This window comes from Plecotus auritus, assembly GCF_963455305.1.
Source record: "Plecotus auritus genome assembly, chromosome: 2".
Classification (NCBI taxonomy): Eukaryota; Metazoa; Chordata; class Mammalia; order Chiroptera; family Vespertilionidae; genus Plecotus; species Plecotus auritus.
In genome coordinates this window covers 30,460,905-30,477,878 of record NC_137771.1, presented here as the reverse complement: position 1 = coordinate 30,477,878, position 16,974 = coordinate 30,460,905, and the positions used below count along the sequence as shown (strand labels likewise).

At 41.1% G+C, this 16,974-nt stretch overlaps 1 protein-coding gene across 4 annotated transcripts in view; it reads left to right on the top strand.

Annotated features, from left to right (window-relative positions):
- Positions 1 to 63: 63 nt before the first annotated feature.
- Positions 64 to 16,974, top strand: part of LOC308242015 (phosphopantothenate--cysteine ligase) — a 91,683-nt gene continuing 74,772 nt past the window's right edge. For 2 of the 4 annotated variants that reach the window (XM_080655798.1, XM_080655799.1), the window contains exons 1-2: positions 229 to 776; positions 943 to 1,046. In XM_080655798.1, the coding sequence (XP_080511924.1) occupies positions 269 to 776; positions 943 to 1,046 (612 nt within the window). In that variant the 5' untranslated portion in view covers positions 229 to 268. Of the gene's footprint in view, positions 777 to 942; positions 1,047 to 2,966; positions 5,562 to 16,974 lie in introns of those variants that run through there. The other 2 variants (XM_080655800.1, XM_080655801.1) reach the window with 2 other exon arrangements.

The window sequence follows — 16,974 nt, the reverse complement described above, 5'->3', positions numbered from 1 at the left end:
GTCCAAGCGCAGAAAGGCTTATACGGTGGCCGGTAAGGGGCAAACATGTCCAGTTCTTGACCCAGACTAGGTAATGGGGAAGGAGACTCGCGTCTGCTCAGTGCCAGTTCCGCCGGGCTGTGAGGCAGACCAGCACGCCTTTCCAGATGTGAAGAAATCTAGCGCGGGCACCTCCCCTCAGATTGCGGTTGCGCGTAAACCAGGTCGGGCAGGGGGCCTGGCGCCGGCGGCCTGGAGCGTGCGCAGGCGCGGGGGAGCCCTGGGATTCATGGCGGAAGTGGACCTAGTCGCCGAGTTCCCCCAGCCCGCCGGTGCTGCGCGCTGGGCCGAGGTTATGGCTCGCTTCGCCGCCCGGCTAGGCGCGCAGGGAAGACGGGTAGTGTTGGTAACGTCCGGCGGCACTAAGGTCCCGCTGGAAGCTCGGGCAGTGCGCTTCCTGGACAACTTCAGCAGCGGGCGGCGCGGAGCAACCTCGGCCGAGGTCTTCCTGGCTGCGGGCTACGGGGTCCTGTTCCTACACCGCGCTCGCTCTGCCTTCCCCTTTGCCCACCGCTTCCCGCCCCAGACCTGGCTGTCAGCTCTGCGGCCCACCAGTCCAGCCACTTCGGGCTTACTGAGCCTGGAGGTCGAGGAGAATGCACTCCCGGGCTTCGCTGCGGCTCTGAGGAGCTACCAGGAAGCTGCGGCTGCCGGCACCTTCCTGGCAATAGAGTTCACCACTTTGGCGGACTATTTGCATCTGCTGCAGGCTGCGGCCCAGGCGCTCAATCCGCTAGGTGCGTGCCTTAGGAATTCATCGGTTCCCGGGAGGCAGAGCCTTTCTCTCCAGACACCCCCTACACCCTCTTAACGCACAGGTCTCACAGCAGGGGAACCTGAGGTGAAAAGGATCCGATCCTATACACCTTTCCGATTTATTACACCCTGTGCTTTTCTTTGCAGGCCCATCTGCGATGTTTTATCTTGCTGCAGCCGTGTCAGATTTCTATGTTCCTGTCTCTGAAATGCCTGAACACAAGATCCAGTCATCTGGGGGCCCACTGCAGGTGATGGGCTCTTCTCTTCCAGAAACCTGATCCCCTGTAATCAATCCTGGGTTAACCTCCTGATCTGGAGGTGGCCTTTCTGCATTTCATATGAACTAGGCACTAGGAATACAGAAATGAGTAAGACACCGTTCTCCCTCAAGGACCTCACAATTTAGTGAGGGACCTGGACACAGGAATAATTACAATACAGAGTGATAAATGTTCTAGTAGAGGTACATACAAAGTGAAGCCAAAGCATGCGGTGATTGAATCTTGGGAAGTCAAGGAAGGCTTTCTAGAGATAACTTGAACTGAGTTTTAAAAGATGAGCAGAGGGTATACCAGTGAAAGTGGAGAAGGTCATTCCAGATAGAGTACACAATTGGAATTTGGAAATGGGCAGTGACTATGAACTGAAGTTGTTTGATAAGGCCAGAGAGCAGGGAGAGTGGTGGGAATGGAGAGCAGAAGAAACAGCTTAATCCATAGAAGACTTTCTATTCCTTCTTAAGGAGCTAGGACTTTTTATCCTGTGGAGCCAAGGGAAACATAAGTAGGAGAACGAGAGTGTTTTTGTTTTGAGAATATTGTAGCATCAGTATGAAAGGTGAATTAGAGAGAGAGGCCAGGGTTGATTAGATGGGGGTTATTGCTGTAATTTAGGGAGGCGATATAGGGAGTGTAGTAGGGTGATTTAGATATGAGATAATCTGACTTCTTATAACCTGAGGGAATTCTTAGTCATTTACTGGATGATACAAATAGAATTTAAATAGGAGAAACTACCTGTGGGGCACTTACTTTGTAGGATAGTTCATTTGTTTGTTTCTTCAACAAATGTTTATTTATTGAGTACCAACTACATGCCAGGCACTGTTGTAGGACCTGGAGGTAAAACAGGGGAAAGAAATATACTGTGTGTTGCTTATACTCTGTAGAGGAGACAATGCTATGTTAGGTAGTGATAAATGCTAAGGAGAAAAAGTGAAGAACGGGTATATGATCCCTATCACACTTCCTAATTTTTTGAAGGGAAAAACTGATGATTTGTGATGTTACGCTATTTAAATTATGGGAGCTTTAGTTTATCTTTTATTTTTTAGTTCTCTCTTGGAAGTACACAAAACAACTCAACATTCTTTTTAGAAGGGATTGAGAATGGTATAGTAGACATTGTGATCAAATGAAAATAAAGAAAATCAGTTATAAGTGCTAAGATGTGTTACAAGTGACAATTTTTTTAAAATATATTTTATTGATTTTTTTACAGAGAGGAAGGAAGAGGGACAGAGAGTTAGAAACATCAATGAGAGAGAAACATCGCTCAGCTGCCTCCTGCACACCTCCTACTGGGGATGTGCCTGCAACCAAGTTACGTGCCCTTGACCGGAATCGAACCTGGGACCTTTCAGTCCGCAGGCTGATGCTCTATCCACTGAGCCAAACCGGTTTTGGCACAAGTGACAATTTTTAAATGGAATAGCCATTCTATCAGTTCAAGAAATATTTTAGGCTGAGGCTTAAAAACCCGACTTTATTTGAGCTTCTGCCAGAGTAACTTTTGCATGAGTAGATTATTTGCATTTGTTTACATGGGGGTTGGCTTAAAAAATAAAGGGAGATGTTTGAGAAAGTGTAATGCTGTTCTATGGGGTTCTGTTAATGGCGAAGTGTATGGCAGAGTAGGACTGATTCATTGTATATGGTTTGCTCATAGAATATGTATGAAGCTTTGAAATTAGGCATCCTTATGAACCCTACAGAGCCAAGACTTTTAAGCTAAGCATTTCATATGCTTTGAAAAGTTTGACAATGAGAAGTCCCACTTAAATTGACATAGTCAAAAATCTGAGCCCCTGCTTCCTTAGTTTCCCATGAGATTGACCTGGTAGGTAGTGACCTTTGTTTGCTTATTAAGCTTTTCTTTTTCCAACACAGATAACAATGAAGATGGTGCCAAAAATGCTTTCTCCTTTGGTTAAAGACTGGGCTCCCAAAGCATTTATAATTTCCTTTAAGTTGGAGACTAATCCCTCTATCATAATTGATCGTGCACGGAATGCTTTGGAAATTTATCGACATCAAGTGGTGGTGGCTAATATCCTTGAGTCACAACGGTCCTTTGTGGTTATTATAACCAAAGACTCAGAAACTAAGTTATTGCTATCAGAGGAAGAAATAGAAAAAGGCATGGAAATAGAAGAGAAGATAGTGGATGATCTTCAGTCCCGACACACAGCTTTTATACAAGGCAAAAATTGAAGGTTCAAAAACTATAGGATCAAAAATTGTTCGGTGGACCAGGGCTCTTACAGATGGTGAGAACTAGAATAAATCCTTTGCTTTCATAAAGACAGAGAAAATGAAGGGAAAAAGCAGTGAGTGATGTGCAGGCGAATATGGTTTGCTATTTGTTTTTTAAAGGTCATTTCATACCCATTAAAAATGAAAACGAACGGAAAGCAAAGCAATTATGATTGACCCACCTGACACATTCACCTGAATGTCATCTTGATTTTAAAATCAACATGAGCTGTTTCTCACCCTTAAAAAAAAAAAAAGAGCTTATTGGGAATTCTGTTCCTTAAAATATACATGTGGGGCCTGAATATCAACTATCTTCATACTATAAAGTGAATTATGGTTTCATGAATGGCCATGCTTTGAAGATCAGTTGTTGATGCCTACTATGTGGTCCGCCTTGATGATTATGAGGATTAAAAAGATGAATAAACATGTCTAGTTTGGGAAATGGATATATAAAAAATTAAGTGCAATAAAGTGTGTGCCCAAAAGTTGACACTGTGGAAAGGATGTTGTTCTTTGGGGATTTATCAAAGATGGGAATAGGAGAGAAGGACACCTCCCTGAAGATAGATTGCCTGAGGAGTAATGAGCTTCCTACTGCTTTACTTTTTGCTTCTTGTACTAGAACTACTCCATGTTTGAGTTAACAATTTATCTTTCAAGTATTTTAGGATTGCTCTTCAGGGAGAGAACCTGGGCTTCTGCCTGGAACTAGGCAGGGGCCAATAGATCATCTCTACCCTCGGGGAAGCATTACAGTGTGGTAAAGTGTATGGGCTTTGGAGTCATCTTAGCCAGGTCTGACCTCTCCAAGCTACACTACCTGTTAGCTCAATAAATTCAGACACCTGACTTAATTTCAGTTTTCTCATCTATAAAATGGAGATAATCACTGCAAAATAATGCCATTTGTTGTGAGGATTAAGTAAAACAAGATAAATCACTTGCCTCATGCCTGGCACATAGTTTACACTCAATAAGTGGTTGCAGTTCACTTAGCAAGGCAGTATTGGGCTGGTGCCCTGCTGGATCCTTGAATCCTTGAGAAGTTTTCAAAGCACTGGCTGTCCTGGCACAAGAAGTATAGTCCAGAAAAAAACCACTAAATTATTCGTACAATGATCCAGAGTACAATTTGGAAAACTACCATTAACAGCTAGGTAGAAGCAGGTACTGTGCTTCACACAAATATATGATTTAAAATGTAATTCGTGATGTTTTATGGAGTGAGTTGGGAAGAGTAGCCCAATGTGACTGATAATAGAGGTACAATAAACTTCAGTTGAAAAGATTTGAACAGAAGTGCCAAGATGCACTGAAATAGTTCATTAATTAGGAAGTGTGACCTTGAGCAGAGGAAAAATAATCAGTAATCACAACTGTTCTGGAAGCAGCAGTCCCATTGAACAAAATTTTTAAATTAACTTTAGGTCCAATGGGCAAAACCTTAAAAGCAATAGTTCTGTCAGCAATGGCTGCAGTACTGAAGTGATAGGAAGTAAAAGACTGATTTTCTTCCCTACATCTATAGCTTTATGCAGATGATGGCTGTCATCATCTTTGTATATACAATGAGGATAAATGGAATTAAAACTAGAAGTAATCTTAATGTTTTTACCTTAATTATTACTTCTCTTGGAAACCATTTCCTATCTTGTTTATGCTTGTAACAACCATCACTTCTCTCCATGGAATTATTTAAAGTGTTTTGTAATTCTGTTTAGTTTTCATTCCAAACACTTAAACAGTATTTACACATGTCAAACTTCTAAGAGTTTTGGGGGAAAAATACCAATAGCAAATGGAAGTGAGCAAAGAAAGAAATAATGAAAAGGAACATGATTTCTCAATGAGCAAATGAGAAAGAATGTGATCTAGACTGGAGAACCAAGGAATGCTTCCTTGAGGAAGGGACACTTGAACTGATATAGAATGTAAGTGGGCTTGAGGTGATGTGATGGTGGCGAGCATTTTAGGTGAGAGAAAAGAACTTGTAAGGGGCTCTGGTGCCAGAGGTAGAGGTTGAAGCAGTTCTGGAAAGTAAGGGATAAAATCGGTCCTGATCATGCTATAGAACCGGCAGAGCTTTGGAAAGGATCCTATGGGAAACTAGAATAAGATTGAAAAATGTAAGTACGTGTTTGGGATACTAGAAAAGCCCTGTAAACATGAGTAAAATCGAGCTTTAACTGGAATCTTACAATAAAAGCATTTAAATGAAGATATAAATTGAGCTTGTGTTAAATTTTATGTCATTTAGAAATTTTTATTTTGCATTACAGAGGTGGAGGAATGGGTTACCTAAATCGAATTTCAGTGCTTAGGATTTTGTTTTCGGTGTCTTCATTTTGACAACAGTAAGTCGGCTCCAAAATGTGATTTGTTTTAGGTGCCTCCGGTAGTTACAGATCTAGGCCTAAAATTCATGACTCCTGACGTAGCACCCTCTCCCTTTGAAGAATGAAATTACTTCTAGAAAAATAAATCCAAGGTAATTATGCCGGGGCTCTAGATAAGGCCTGGCGAGCAGCTGTGTGAGAACTATAAATGCCTGGGGACAAAGAGTTGCGAACGCGCACCGTGACGTTACCATGGTTACTACACAGCCTAGGCTTAGAGCCATACCACCGTTCCTGTCAGAAAAGTCCCGCCCACGACCTAAAGGCCAATGGTGTGCACCGTAACGCTGATCTCAGCAGGAAGAACAGCCCCTGAGCCAATGGAGCGCGTCGTTTCTATAGTTCCCGCCGGAAGAACGCCTTGGCGTCTCTGAGGCTGGCGCGGTTGCTATGACGCCCGGGACTCTGTAGGCACCTGCCCCTCGTTGCGGAGCGTCTGTGGAGTGAAGCGACCCGGGACCCTCAACGCGCCCTCAGAAGACAATTTCCGGCCTGCTTTCTGAGGTTCCCGCCGCAGCCCCGAGGAGGAAAGCACCCATTCTCCGCTCTTTTTCACCATGCCAGGTCTTTCCCGCCTCTCTCCCCACTATGGCTTGAAACTACAGGAGGAAAGCCTCTCCCTGGCTCGGCCTTTCTAGCCATGGGCTTGAGTGATCCTGTCTTAGGATTCTTAAGTCTCTGGGACCCAAAAGCCACAGGCACTTAGAATTAGGGTGCCGCTCTTATTTAGAGAGGGCTTAGAACACCCGCAGTTAGGTAGGCGTTCCATTTCTCACTTTTCAGGCAAAGATTCTGAAGCTCGCGGCCATTTATTAACAAGGTCCACCGAGCCACGGCTTTCCCGGGTTGTGAACAAAGAGCTGCCGTTTTCTACTTTGTTGCCCTGTGTTCGCCACGCAGAACCTTAATTCCCGTTGGAGCTCTGGAGGCCTTTTGTATCCTCAACATCAGACGTCATCAAGTCAGTTAACCTTCTGCCTTTCAAGCTACAATCTCATCCACTTCTCTCATCACCCTGAGCGCCAGTTTTCTCATCCTGCTCCTTCCATGGCCATTTTCACCCTTTCTTGTCCACGCTGCACCTTACTGGGTGTCCATTCATCTCCACCACCTCTGTCATCTACAGACCCTCTCCTGTTTGTCTGCTAGTACTTTGGGTAGCTAAATATTTCATGTTCTCCGGCCCAGGAATCATTTGGAATATTTTCTCTGTTCCACTATGGAAAGCTTTTTGTCTTGGGTAAATTAGAGACTAAAAGCATACGTTGGTAAATACAAATGTTAATTACGACAAGCGTAGTGTGTTTTGAAAATGGAGAGGGAAAAATCAAAATGCAGTTTTGGGTCCATCTCAGACTTATATAAAGAAAGATTGTTCCTTGTTTAAGTGAATGCTTCATTAGGTATTTTAATGATGTATTCATGCATGTGACAAGATCATTCAGAATGATCATGTAACAGGATTCCAACTTTAAGCCATATGAACCCAACACCTTGATATGATAGAATTTTTGGAAAGAAGATGCTTGAAACAGTTCTTATGGCTCCTCTTCATGTCAGTTTCTTGATCAGAAAACATTCTTTGTGATGTGAGCCAAGAAACAAAAACAATGAGGAGGAATGATTGAAAATAAATATTTTTGGCAAGAGGCAGGCTTAATAATCCTGAAAAGACTGGAACAGAAGGCCTTAAAAATAGAATAAGATTCATTTATATCCAGTGTATTTGTATTTTACCTTGGAAAACTTTGTCTTAAAGTATGTGTTCCTTACTGAGTCTTACCACTTCTTTAGCATTCAGATTAAAATGTAAACCTATTTTGAAGATATGTAAAGTGTACATTTTTAACAGATATTTTGGGGCTAGAATGGTTTGGATATTTTTATTTCTCAGGCCGATTACAGCAGTTATTTGTGATATCTCATGCTTGATGCCAGGTCAGGTTTCCAAATACTGAGAAATTCAGCTTTCTCTTCAATAATAGATTGGAAAAGAAAAACAAGTTCTGTAGCCTCTTCATTTTTTTTTTTTTTGCATTAAATGAGAACCGAATAAATTCTAACTCTTGAAAAAAGGGCTGTTAGATACTGTATTATAAGGAGCTTTCCTTTCCCCATCCAATATGTATATATTGAACAAATATCATTATGGCCATGTAAACATAATTAATTTTTTTTTCTCTCACCCTAGTACAGTAGTTCCAAAGCGGTAGGGCAGTTTTGCCTCCCAGGAGACAGTTGGTAACATAAAGAGACATTTTTACTTGTCACAACTGGAGATATGCTACTGGCACCTAGTTGGTAGAGGACAGGGATGCTGCTACACCTCCCGCACAATAAAGAATTAGCCAGCACAAGATGTGAGTAGTGCCAAGGCTGAGAAACCCTGTCCTAACATGTCAACAGTTCATTTTTTGTTATGTCAGCCCTTGCTCATGCATGTATATTTTTACATAGTTATAGTGTGCATTATGCTTAATTTTTAGCTTAATTTTATATTTTAAGCATTTAAACATTGGTACATTGTTTTTTACTTTAAAAAATTATTTTTCTCATTTATTTGAGAATTGAAAAGACTGTGTATTATATATAGTCTTTAAGATGTCTATACATTTTAAATTATATTTGTGTAGAAGAAAGAAGGGTTAGGGTGAATAACCTGACTGGATATTTCTCTTTTTTTGTGGCCATGCTAATTACTTTGTTCTCTGTGTCACTCAAAGACCAAAGCTCATCCTTTGCTCAAAGCCAAGAGATGTGTTGTAGTATGAAGTATGGTCCTGGCTCCTGGAGGGCACCTGCTATCGGAGAAATAAAAACAAGTAGAAACGACTCTTCACCCATTCTCCTTGCTCTCTTCTCACTTAAAATTCTGTCTCAGTGCTTTGACAGGTTTACCACCTCACTCTTTACATCCAGACATTTCTGAATGCCCCAAAACACTATAGGATGTGCTTCTTTTCAAGGAGTGGACTTTTAAGATACTTAATGAACACTTATTCAGTATCTACTTTGTAGAGAATAGTATATTTGCATACTTTGTTACATGGGCAATTTTAGACACAGTTTAAATGTCAGAGCATTTATAATTCAAAGACTGGATTTGTATTACCTCAAGATCTGATTTTTTAGGGTTTTCAATTTACTCAACCATTGGGTCTCAATAAGTCCACTGGAAAAAATATTAGTTCTGAGATGTCATAGCAGAACAGTCAAAGGGGTGCAAATATTCAAAGTCATGGAAATAGAAGCAGCATGATGGGGATCGGTAAGTATACTGCATGAGGAGCTAATGTCAGCTGTGGCAGAAGATAAGACTGGAAAGACAGGCAGGAGTCAGATTGTGAAGAATCTCTGGTGCCAAGTTAAGGGGTTTGAACTCTTCCTGAAAGCAAAGGGAACGTTAAGCAGCAAGTGACTTGCATTCAGAAAGATCAGTCTGAGAGCTCTGTGGAATACAGATTGGATGGGAGCCAGCCTGGCAACAGGGAAATCAGTTAAGAATGCTATTACACTAAACTGGGCAAATAGTGAGGAGAGCTTAAATTAAGACAGCAATTGTAGACGTGGAGAGGATGAATTAGAAGATGATAAAAAGAGATTAAATCTACAAATTAAGGGACTGGTTGTACATGAGAGTGATATAAATAAATAAGCAGGAGGGACCAAGAATGTCTGGCTTTGGAAACCATGCTGATGGTGGTTTTCTTAACTATGGAAAACAGAAGGAGGAACAGGTGTAAGAGAAAGAAGGGATTATTCAAACTGAGTTGTTCTCTAGACAATGGATATGCATTGGCCTTAAATAGTTGACTAATTTTATGTTGCTTTCCTAGCCTGCATTCTCCTTCTGAAACTTGTACCTCTCCACGAATCCTTGCTTTATGGCAAGGATTTGTACTACTATTTCCAACCCATTCCAGCCACAACTGACTGAGGATTACACAGCTAACTTCAGAGAGGGGGGCACAAATTCATTGGGTGAGCAACTAATAATTTTCTCTTTTTCATAAATTTGAACTAAGAGAAAAAGAATGGAAATGACAATCTGAAAAGTCGCATAGATTTAGGATCTGAATAGCTGTTTTCATTGTTGCAGAGGAGCAAGCAGAGAAAATCCAGCCTTATAGAGAAACAATTTAATAAGGCTGATTCACAGAAAGACCCAGAGATGAAGGACCTCATAGGTCAAGAGAGACTAGTAATGGCTGTCCAGTTCCATATCCAGTTCCAATGCAGCCATGTTTAATTTGCAGGATGTGCCCTTGTATCTTATTCTTTTGGTAGTTGGGATTGGTTGGCTGTGAGGGACAGAAATATTAAAAAAAAAATGACTTTTAAAAGGTAGAAATTTATTTATCATATAAAAGTCAAGAAGAGAGCAGTCCAGAACTGATAGGACAGCATCTTGGAATAGTTCAAGATTCAGATTTCTTCTCTCATGATAGTGTTTCATCCAGGGCATGTGGCTTCCCCTCATGGTATCCAGGCTGGCTGCTCAAGCTTCAGGTATCTTGTCTGCATTCCAGCCAGTAGAAAGAAGGAAGGAGTGAGAAAGAGGGTATCCTGTTCCTTTAAGGACACTTCTAGAGGTGTCACACAACTGTATTTACATTTCATTGGTCAGAACTTAGTTATAAGGCTGTATCTAACAGGCAGGCAGCTGTGTGATTGGACAAAAAATGATATGTCTTTGTAGAAAAGGGGATGAATAAATATTGAAGGACAGCTGGCAGTCTCTGCCACATGCACTTGTATTTGTTCTAACTTCATTGTGTTTCTGTTTCTTTTGTGTGTGTGTGTGTGTTTTTGTGTTTTTTTGTTTGTTAGTTTGTTTCTGTTTCTTGCCACTTTTTTGAGATAGATCTGGAGCTCAGCAGAGATGGATTAGGTAATCCTCCTAACAGGCCAATGACTTAGTTATTACTATTACTAGAGGCCCAGTGTGCAAAATCGCGCGAGACCCAGACCCTCCATGCTGGCGGGACCCCAGACCCGCCTTGCGCAAGTAGCTTGCCTCTGAGCCCCACCTCGCCACGTGAGCCGCGAGCCTTGCCCTGCCGCCACAAGCAGCTTGCGGGCCAGTGGGGAGGGACCGGAGAGGTGCTCCATGCACCTCCTGGTGACTGGGCATTACGGCCACTGGCCTTTTATAATATAGATAGCAATTTTTTTTAGGGAAATAAAAATGTAAAACAATTAGATTACTTGTATAAGTCACACAGCTAGAAAGTGGTAGAGCTAGGGTGTGGGAACCCCTTTCACGTCCCGCATGGTTCAGGGTTCCTGTTCAGGGTTCGGGTTCTGGAGAAGGCCGCACACAAATGAAAAGAGACTCGGAAAAGTATTAATTTGAAAAATTGGGGGCCAGGCGGGAGCCCAACTCTAGTGGAAGGACTACCCTTTGCTCTGGCCTTTCAATCCCTTTTATTGAGACTGGGATACGCCCATAACCTTTAGGCAGGAAATTCCAATAACAGAAATTTACATAGGAGAAACAGAGGTGGAGGCTGCTTCAGCTAACAATGTTTCAACTAAACAGTGAGTGATCAAAACAATTAAGGTTGTTGACCAGCCTTCCCAGTTTCCTGTCCACATCCTTCCATCAGTGGTAGAATGATTGGCCTCCGGCATCTCCCCCGTTTCTTTCCTTAAAAAAAAATCTTACATCTGTAGACCAGAAATAAACACATAAGAACAAAAATGTTTGAGTCCCAATTTCAATGTTCAACAGTTCTGAGTTCCAGTTTCAATGTCCAACAGTTCTTTATATGTACATGTCAGCAATGACATCTGGATGGTGAACAAATGGTGGTAAGGCAGGTCTGACCCTCTCTGGTTTGGTCCTGGGCAACCTGCTGCGTCGCACAGCTGCTGACTGCTAGCATGGCAAGGTGTCGTCAGCGTCTTCCATCTCTAGACTGTTTCTCCTCTTTGTCTTCATGGCTGGAGGATTACTGTCAATTCCTCTCTGTTGCAGGAATCCACATGGTCTTGGAGTTGTTTTCTGAAAATATACAAACATACTCTCGACCAAAAGTTAATAAAGGAATCTTTTCTATAAATTTTACTTGGGATCCTTTTTATTTTTTGCCCAAACGATTTTCCTTTGGCCTATTTTGATACCATGTATGTTTTTCATTGGTGTCTTGCTGTTAGCATTACAAATGAAAATTAAAATTTTTTAAAGTAAAAATTTTCTAGATGTAATTTTCTTGCAGAATATTTTTCCTTACATGCTATTTTTCCACTATCCCCCCCCTTTTTTTTTTTGATTAATGGAGGCTTTTGGAAAATTTTTTTATAAATTTTGGTTAATACTTTAGGAACAGACTCTTGTACAATTAAATTTTCTGTCAAATTTAATACTTTAACAACAATTTTAGTTTACTCTGTAAAAATTAATGGAAAGGATTATATGCATCCTTGAGAAAGCCCTGAGCACTCCTAGATTTAGGTTAGATTTAGATATAGGGCAGTCACCATTAGCCACTTCTCTGTTGCTTGGGTCTCAATATGAGCTGGGCCAAGTCTCTTGTATGTAGCTGGATCTCAATCTGAGCTGGGCTCTGTTACCTGGGTCACGATCTGAGCTGGGCATGGGAAGCGCGAAGCAGCCATGGGGGCAGGAGACGTCCCTCAGAAGGGGCGAGGATTCAAGCCCCTGCAAGGCTGGGGGGGGGTGAGGGACTATGCCCCACCTCTGTTGATCCCCAAGTTCTCTCCTGATGGCCCCCTGCGACTGTGCCTGTCTTAGGTTGCCCCTCCCTTGAGGAGTCTTACCCGTCATTGACTAACCAGCCATCCTCCAGGGCCAAGCAGGGTGATGTGAGGTTCAGTTCTGTCTCCTTGGTAGCCTATGCCCCTATGGCCTCCACGCCCAGCACTTGCCTTGGGATCCTCTCGCCTGCTGGCGGGGCCCCGGCGCTGATCACATATCTTGGGGAACCCAGGTTTCTTCTCCAGAGAGGGCCCAGCTCATGCCATTGGGCCTAAGACAGATCCATGGTACCAGCCATCACGAGGCTTTTAACCTCAGCATAAACTGAAAACTCAAGCAACAGCTATGGGCAATTGGATTGTGAGGAGAGGGTCCCTCTTAGCAAATAAGGCAAGAAAGGCCAATATAGGATGCTCAAGTGCCTTCCCAGTGAGGCCTTAATTCCTTTCTGGAAGGGATTAAATCTTTTCATGTCCTTTTAAATTGCTGCCTAACATGCAAAGAATTAGTTTGTAAGTTTGTTTGGGATAATTGTTCAATATGCTGTTGTAAAGTATCAAAAATTATAATGACATTGTAGAATAATATCATGTAAGGATATTCTTTGCTCTAGGTCATGGCAATTCAATTTCAAACTGGCTGTCAATTTTTCTTTGTATAGATAAAGTCTAATTACATTTTTTGCACCTCTCCCAGGAGCAAGTAGTGATAGTCCCCTACTTTAAAGGCCAAAACCTTTATAACATCTAAAAGTAAAATATAGTTATTAATTTTTATTTGATAAAGCTTTCCATGCGATTTCAAGTATCAATCGGTTAAATTTCAAAAATATTTCCTTTGAGAAGAGAGAACAAATTTCCTGTATTACTCCGGGCCCTTGGAGCTTTCCAAGAATCATCTCTGTTAAAGCCTTGAAATTTTAACATGGAAAAAATGATCAAATATATATATGCCCATATATGATTTAAATTACCACAACTATATAATTTCTCCCAATTTAATTTGCACTTTGTACTTTTAAAGCTGGCAAGTCAAACATTTAGCAGTTCCTAGATTAATAACAACATCCTGCTTACTTTGGGGCAAGTTTCAGCAACAGATCTGGCCGAATTTCTTTTCATGCTTAAAAGATAGACAGATCTTAAATTTTTTCTTTCTTTTTCGCTTTCCAAAATTATAACTAGCACCCAATTTGGCCAAGATTTGCATTTCCCTGCGAGTTCTTTTATAATTTTTAAACGAAACCTTAAGTAATCTCATTGCAGGAGAGCGGATAGCCTTGCCCTCTCCTGCCACCTTTGAATTTCTCCGCACCAGAGGTGGTTTTTGCAGTGGAGTTTCATTTCTTTTTACAGATTTTAAATTCCAAATACCAATTAAGATTTTAATTTGAATAAGAAACCACATTATTTTATAACCTAATTCTTCCCCATTAGCCTGGCTGAAAAAGACGTTCCCACCCTACTTACAGTTCGCGACTCTGCAGCTAGTCCGTGGGCTTTGTGTGCGGTGAACCTCCCTCACCTTTTTCTAGGTGAATTTTTTCCTTTCCTTCGCTCTTAGGGGAAAAATATCATCTCCTCCAGAAGTCCCGAGTTCAGGCGCCAGATGTGGGAACCCCTTTCACGTCCCGCATGGTTCAGGGTTCCTGTTCAGGGTTCGGGTTCTGGAGAAGGCCGCACACAAATGAAAAGAGACTCGGAAAAGTATTAATTTGAAAAATTGGGGGCCAGGCGGGAGCCCAACTCTAGTGGAAGGACTACACTTTGCTCTGGCCTTTCAATCCCTTTTATTGAGACTATGGGATACGCCCATAACCTTTAGGCAGGAAATTCCAATAACAGAAATTTACATAGGAGAAACAGAGGTGGAGGCTGCTTCAGCTAACAATGTTTCAACTAAACAGTGAGTGATCAAAACAATTAAGGTTGTTGACCAGCCTTCCCAGTTTCCTGTCCACATCCTTCCATCAGTGGTAGAATGATTGGCCTCCGGCACTAGGGTTTGAACCAAGGTATGTCAGATTTCCATGCCCAAGCTATTAATCATGATAGTAAGAAGATCAGAGAGCCATAGGCAGGGTTTTTAGAATTGGCCCCATTTGAAGGGTCTATGGGAGAAGCGGGGCCCAGGAAGAACACAGACAAAGCCTGGAGAGATAAGAGTAAAAACAAGAGAAAGTGACATCACAGAACAGGGAAAGGAATTACTTTCAAGACAGGAGTGAACAGATATTGTAGAGAGATCATATATAAAAAGAACAGAAACATGTCCAGTTGGATCTGGCATTTTGAGTCGTTGACCGATTTTGAGTACAGTAGTAAGAGGAGAAGCCAAAATGCAGTGATTTGAGGAGTGGAGGAAATTAGAAAGGACAATAGCTTGAGGGGAATGTGTTGGGATCAAAGGAGGATTATTTTTGCATATTTATTTTTGAGATCAGAGACATCTTGAGCTAATGGTAAGACAGTAGAAAGGGAGATAATGAGCATACAGAAAAGACTCCCTTGAAGCAATATAGGGTGGGCTCTAGAACACAGGTAAAGTGATTAGCTTAGGTCAGGAGGATGGAAAACTCTTCCACTGGAAAAGGGAAAGAGGGTAGCGTCTAAAGATGAAGGTTATGTTGGTGATAGTGCAAGAAGCTAACAGAGTTTATGGTGACCTGAGTTTTACTAGTGTTGTGGGAGATGAGGTCATCTGTCGAAAGACTGGAGAGGTGAAAGTTCTGAATAATTGCGAAGTAAAATGGTAGCAGAAGCTGGTAAAAAATACGTAGAATGACCCATGCAAGTAGAGAAGCTTGATTCAGGCTGCAGACCATGAATTTGAAGTGGCTCCAGTCTGCATGTTTGTTTGTTTTTTACTAGTACTCAGCAAACTAAATTAGGTAAAGAATACTAGTCAAATGGTTGAATTTTTCCAGGGTTGGGATTTTCAAGGAAGATGGGATAAGGAGCAAGATAATTGGAGTCATTGGTGAGAGATTGATTGAAATGATCAACAGTTTGAGGGGGGAAAACCAGAGAGTATCTGATAGTTTGAGAGAGAATGTAATGGTCCAGGAACTAGAGGCCTTCCAGGAATTGTAGATTAATTATAGTTCCATAGAGTCGCCACTTCACATCCATTAATGTGGCGACTATGTATATTTTTTATGGCAGTTCCTCAAAAGGTTAAACATAGAATTATATATCCAGCAGTTCTGCATATCTATTCTTAGGTATCTACCCAAAACAATTGAAAGCAGGGACTTGAACAGGTACTTGTACACCAGTGTTCATAGTAGTATTATGCACAATAGTCAAAAGGTAGAAATAACCCAAATATCTATCAACAGATGAATGGATAAACAAAATATATACAATGAAATATTAATCAGCCTTAAAAAGGAAGGGAATCCTGATAGATGTTATAAGATGGATAAATCTTGAAGACATTTTGCTAAGTGAAATAAGCCAGAAACAAAAGGACAAATGTATGACTCCACCTATATGGGGTACCTAGATTAGGTATATTTGTATCAGTAGACTAGAGGTTACCAGGGGCTGGGGGAAGAGAGAAATGGGGACCTTTTGTTTAATGGGAACAGAATAAATGTTTGGGATAATAAAGAAGTTTGGGAAATGGATAGCGGCAATGGTTTTACAACATTGTGAATGTACTTAATGCCATTGAATTTTACTTAAGAATGTTAACTTATGTGGTCCTAGTAATACAAATACCACTTCATCAATCAGCACATATTTAACTTTTACACCACCATGTAGTGCAAGCTGTCACGTAGCATGACCACTTTCAACTTAAAAAAAAAAAAATTAAAGACAATATAGATGGCAGGCTTAGAGTAAGAAGTTTTAGAAGAGCGCAGAATGTCTTAGAAGTCAACAAAAATGATAAGACATATTATGTGAGCAAAATGATTCATTGATAGTATAGAATTAGTGGGCTCTGTAGCTTCCAGAGGAGTCCTTTTATTTCTTAATATTCACTAGAGAAGCCCTGACTGGTGTGGCTCAGTTAGTTAAAGCATCATCCCAAGCACCATATGGTCACTGGTTTGATTCCCGGTCAGGGCACATACCCAGGTTGCAGGTTTGATCCCAGGACAGTATTGATGTTTCTCACATCAGTGTTTTCTCTCTCTCACCTTTTCTCTTCTTCCATCTCTAGAATCAGTGAAAAACATATCTTCAGGTGAAAATGTTTTTAAAAAAAATCACTGCAGAGAACAAAGGTTTCTTTGGTATTTGTAACATTGCAAAGGATTTTTGAGAGATTTTCAGATTATTAAATTGCAAACTTCAGAACTGAGCAGACAGAAAAGCTTGTATTTTTAAAGATACTATCATACATTTGCATTATATATGTCATGTCATTTATTATTTTAGAAGATATGCAGCTGTTGAAAGTTTTGATTTTTTGTGTGTTAGCTATTTCATGTAAGTGCACATAACTGGATAACATAACAATTAATAGGAAAATATCTTTGTAGAGAGTCTAAACAATTTAGCAGAAT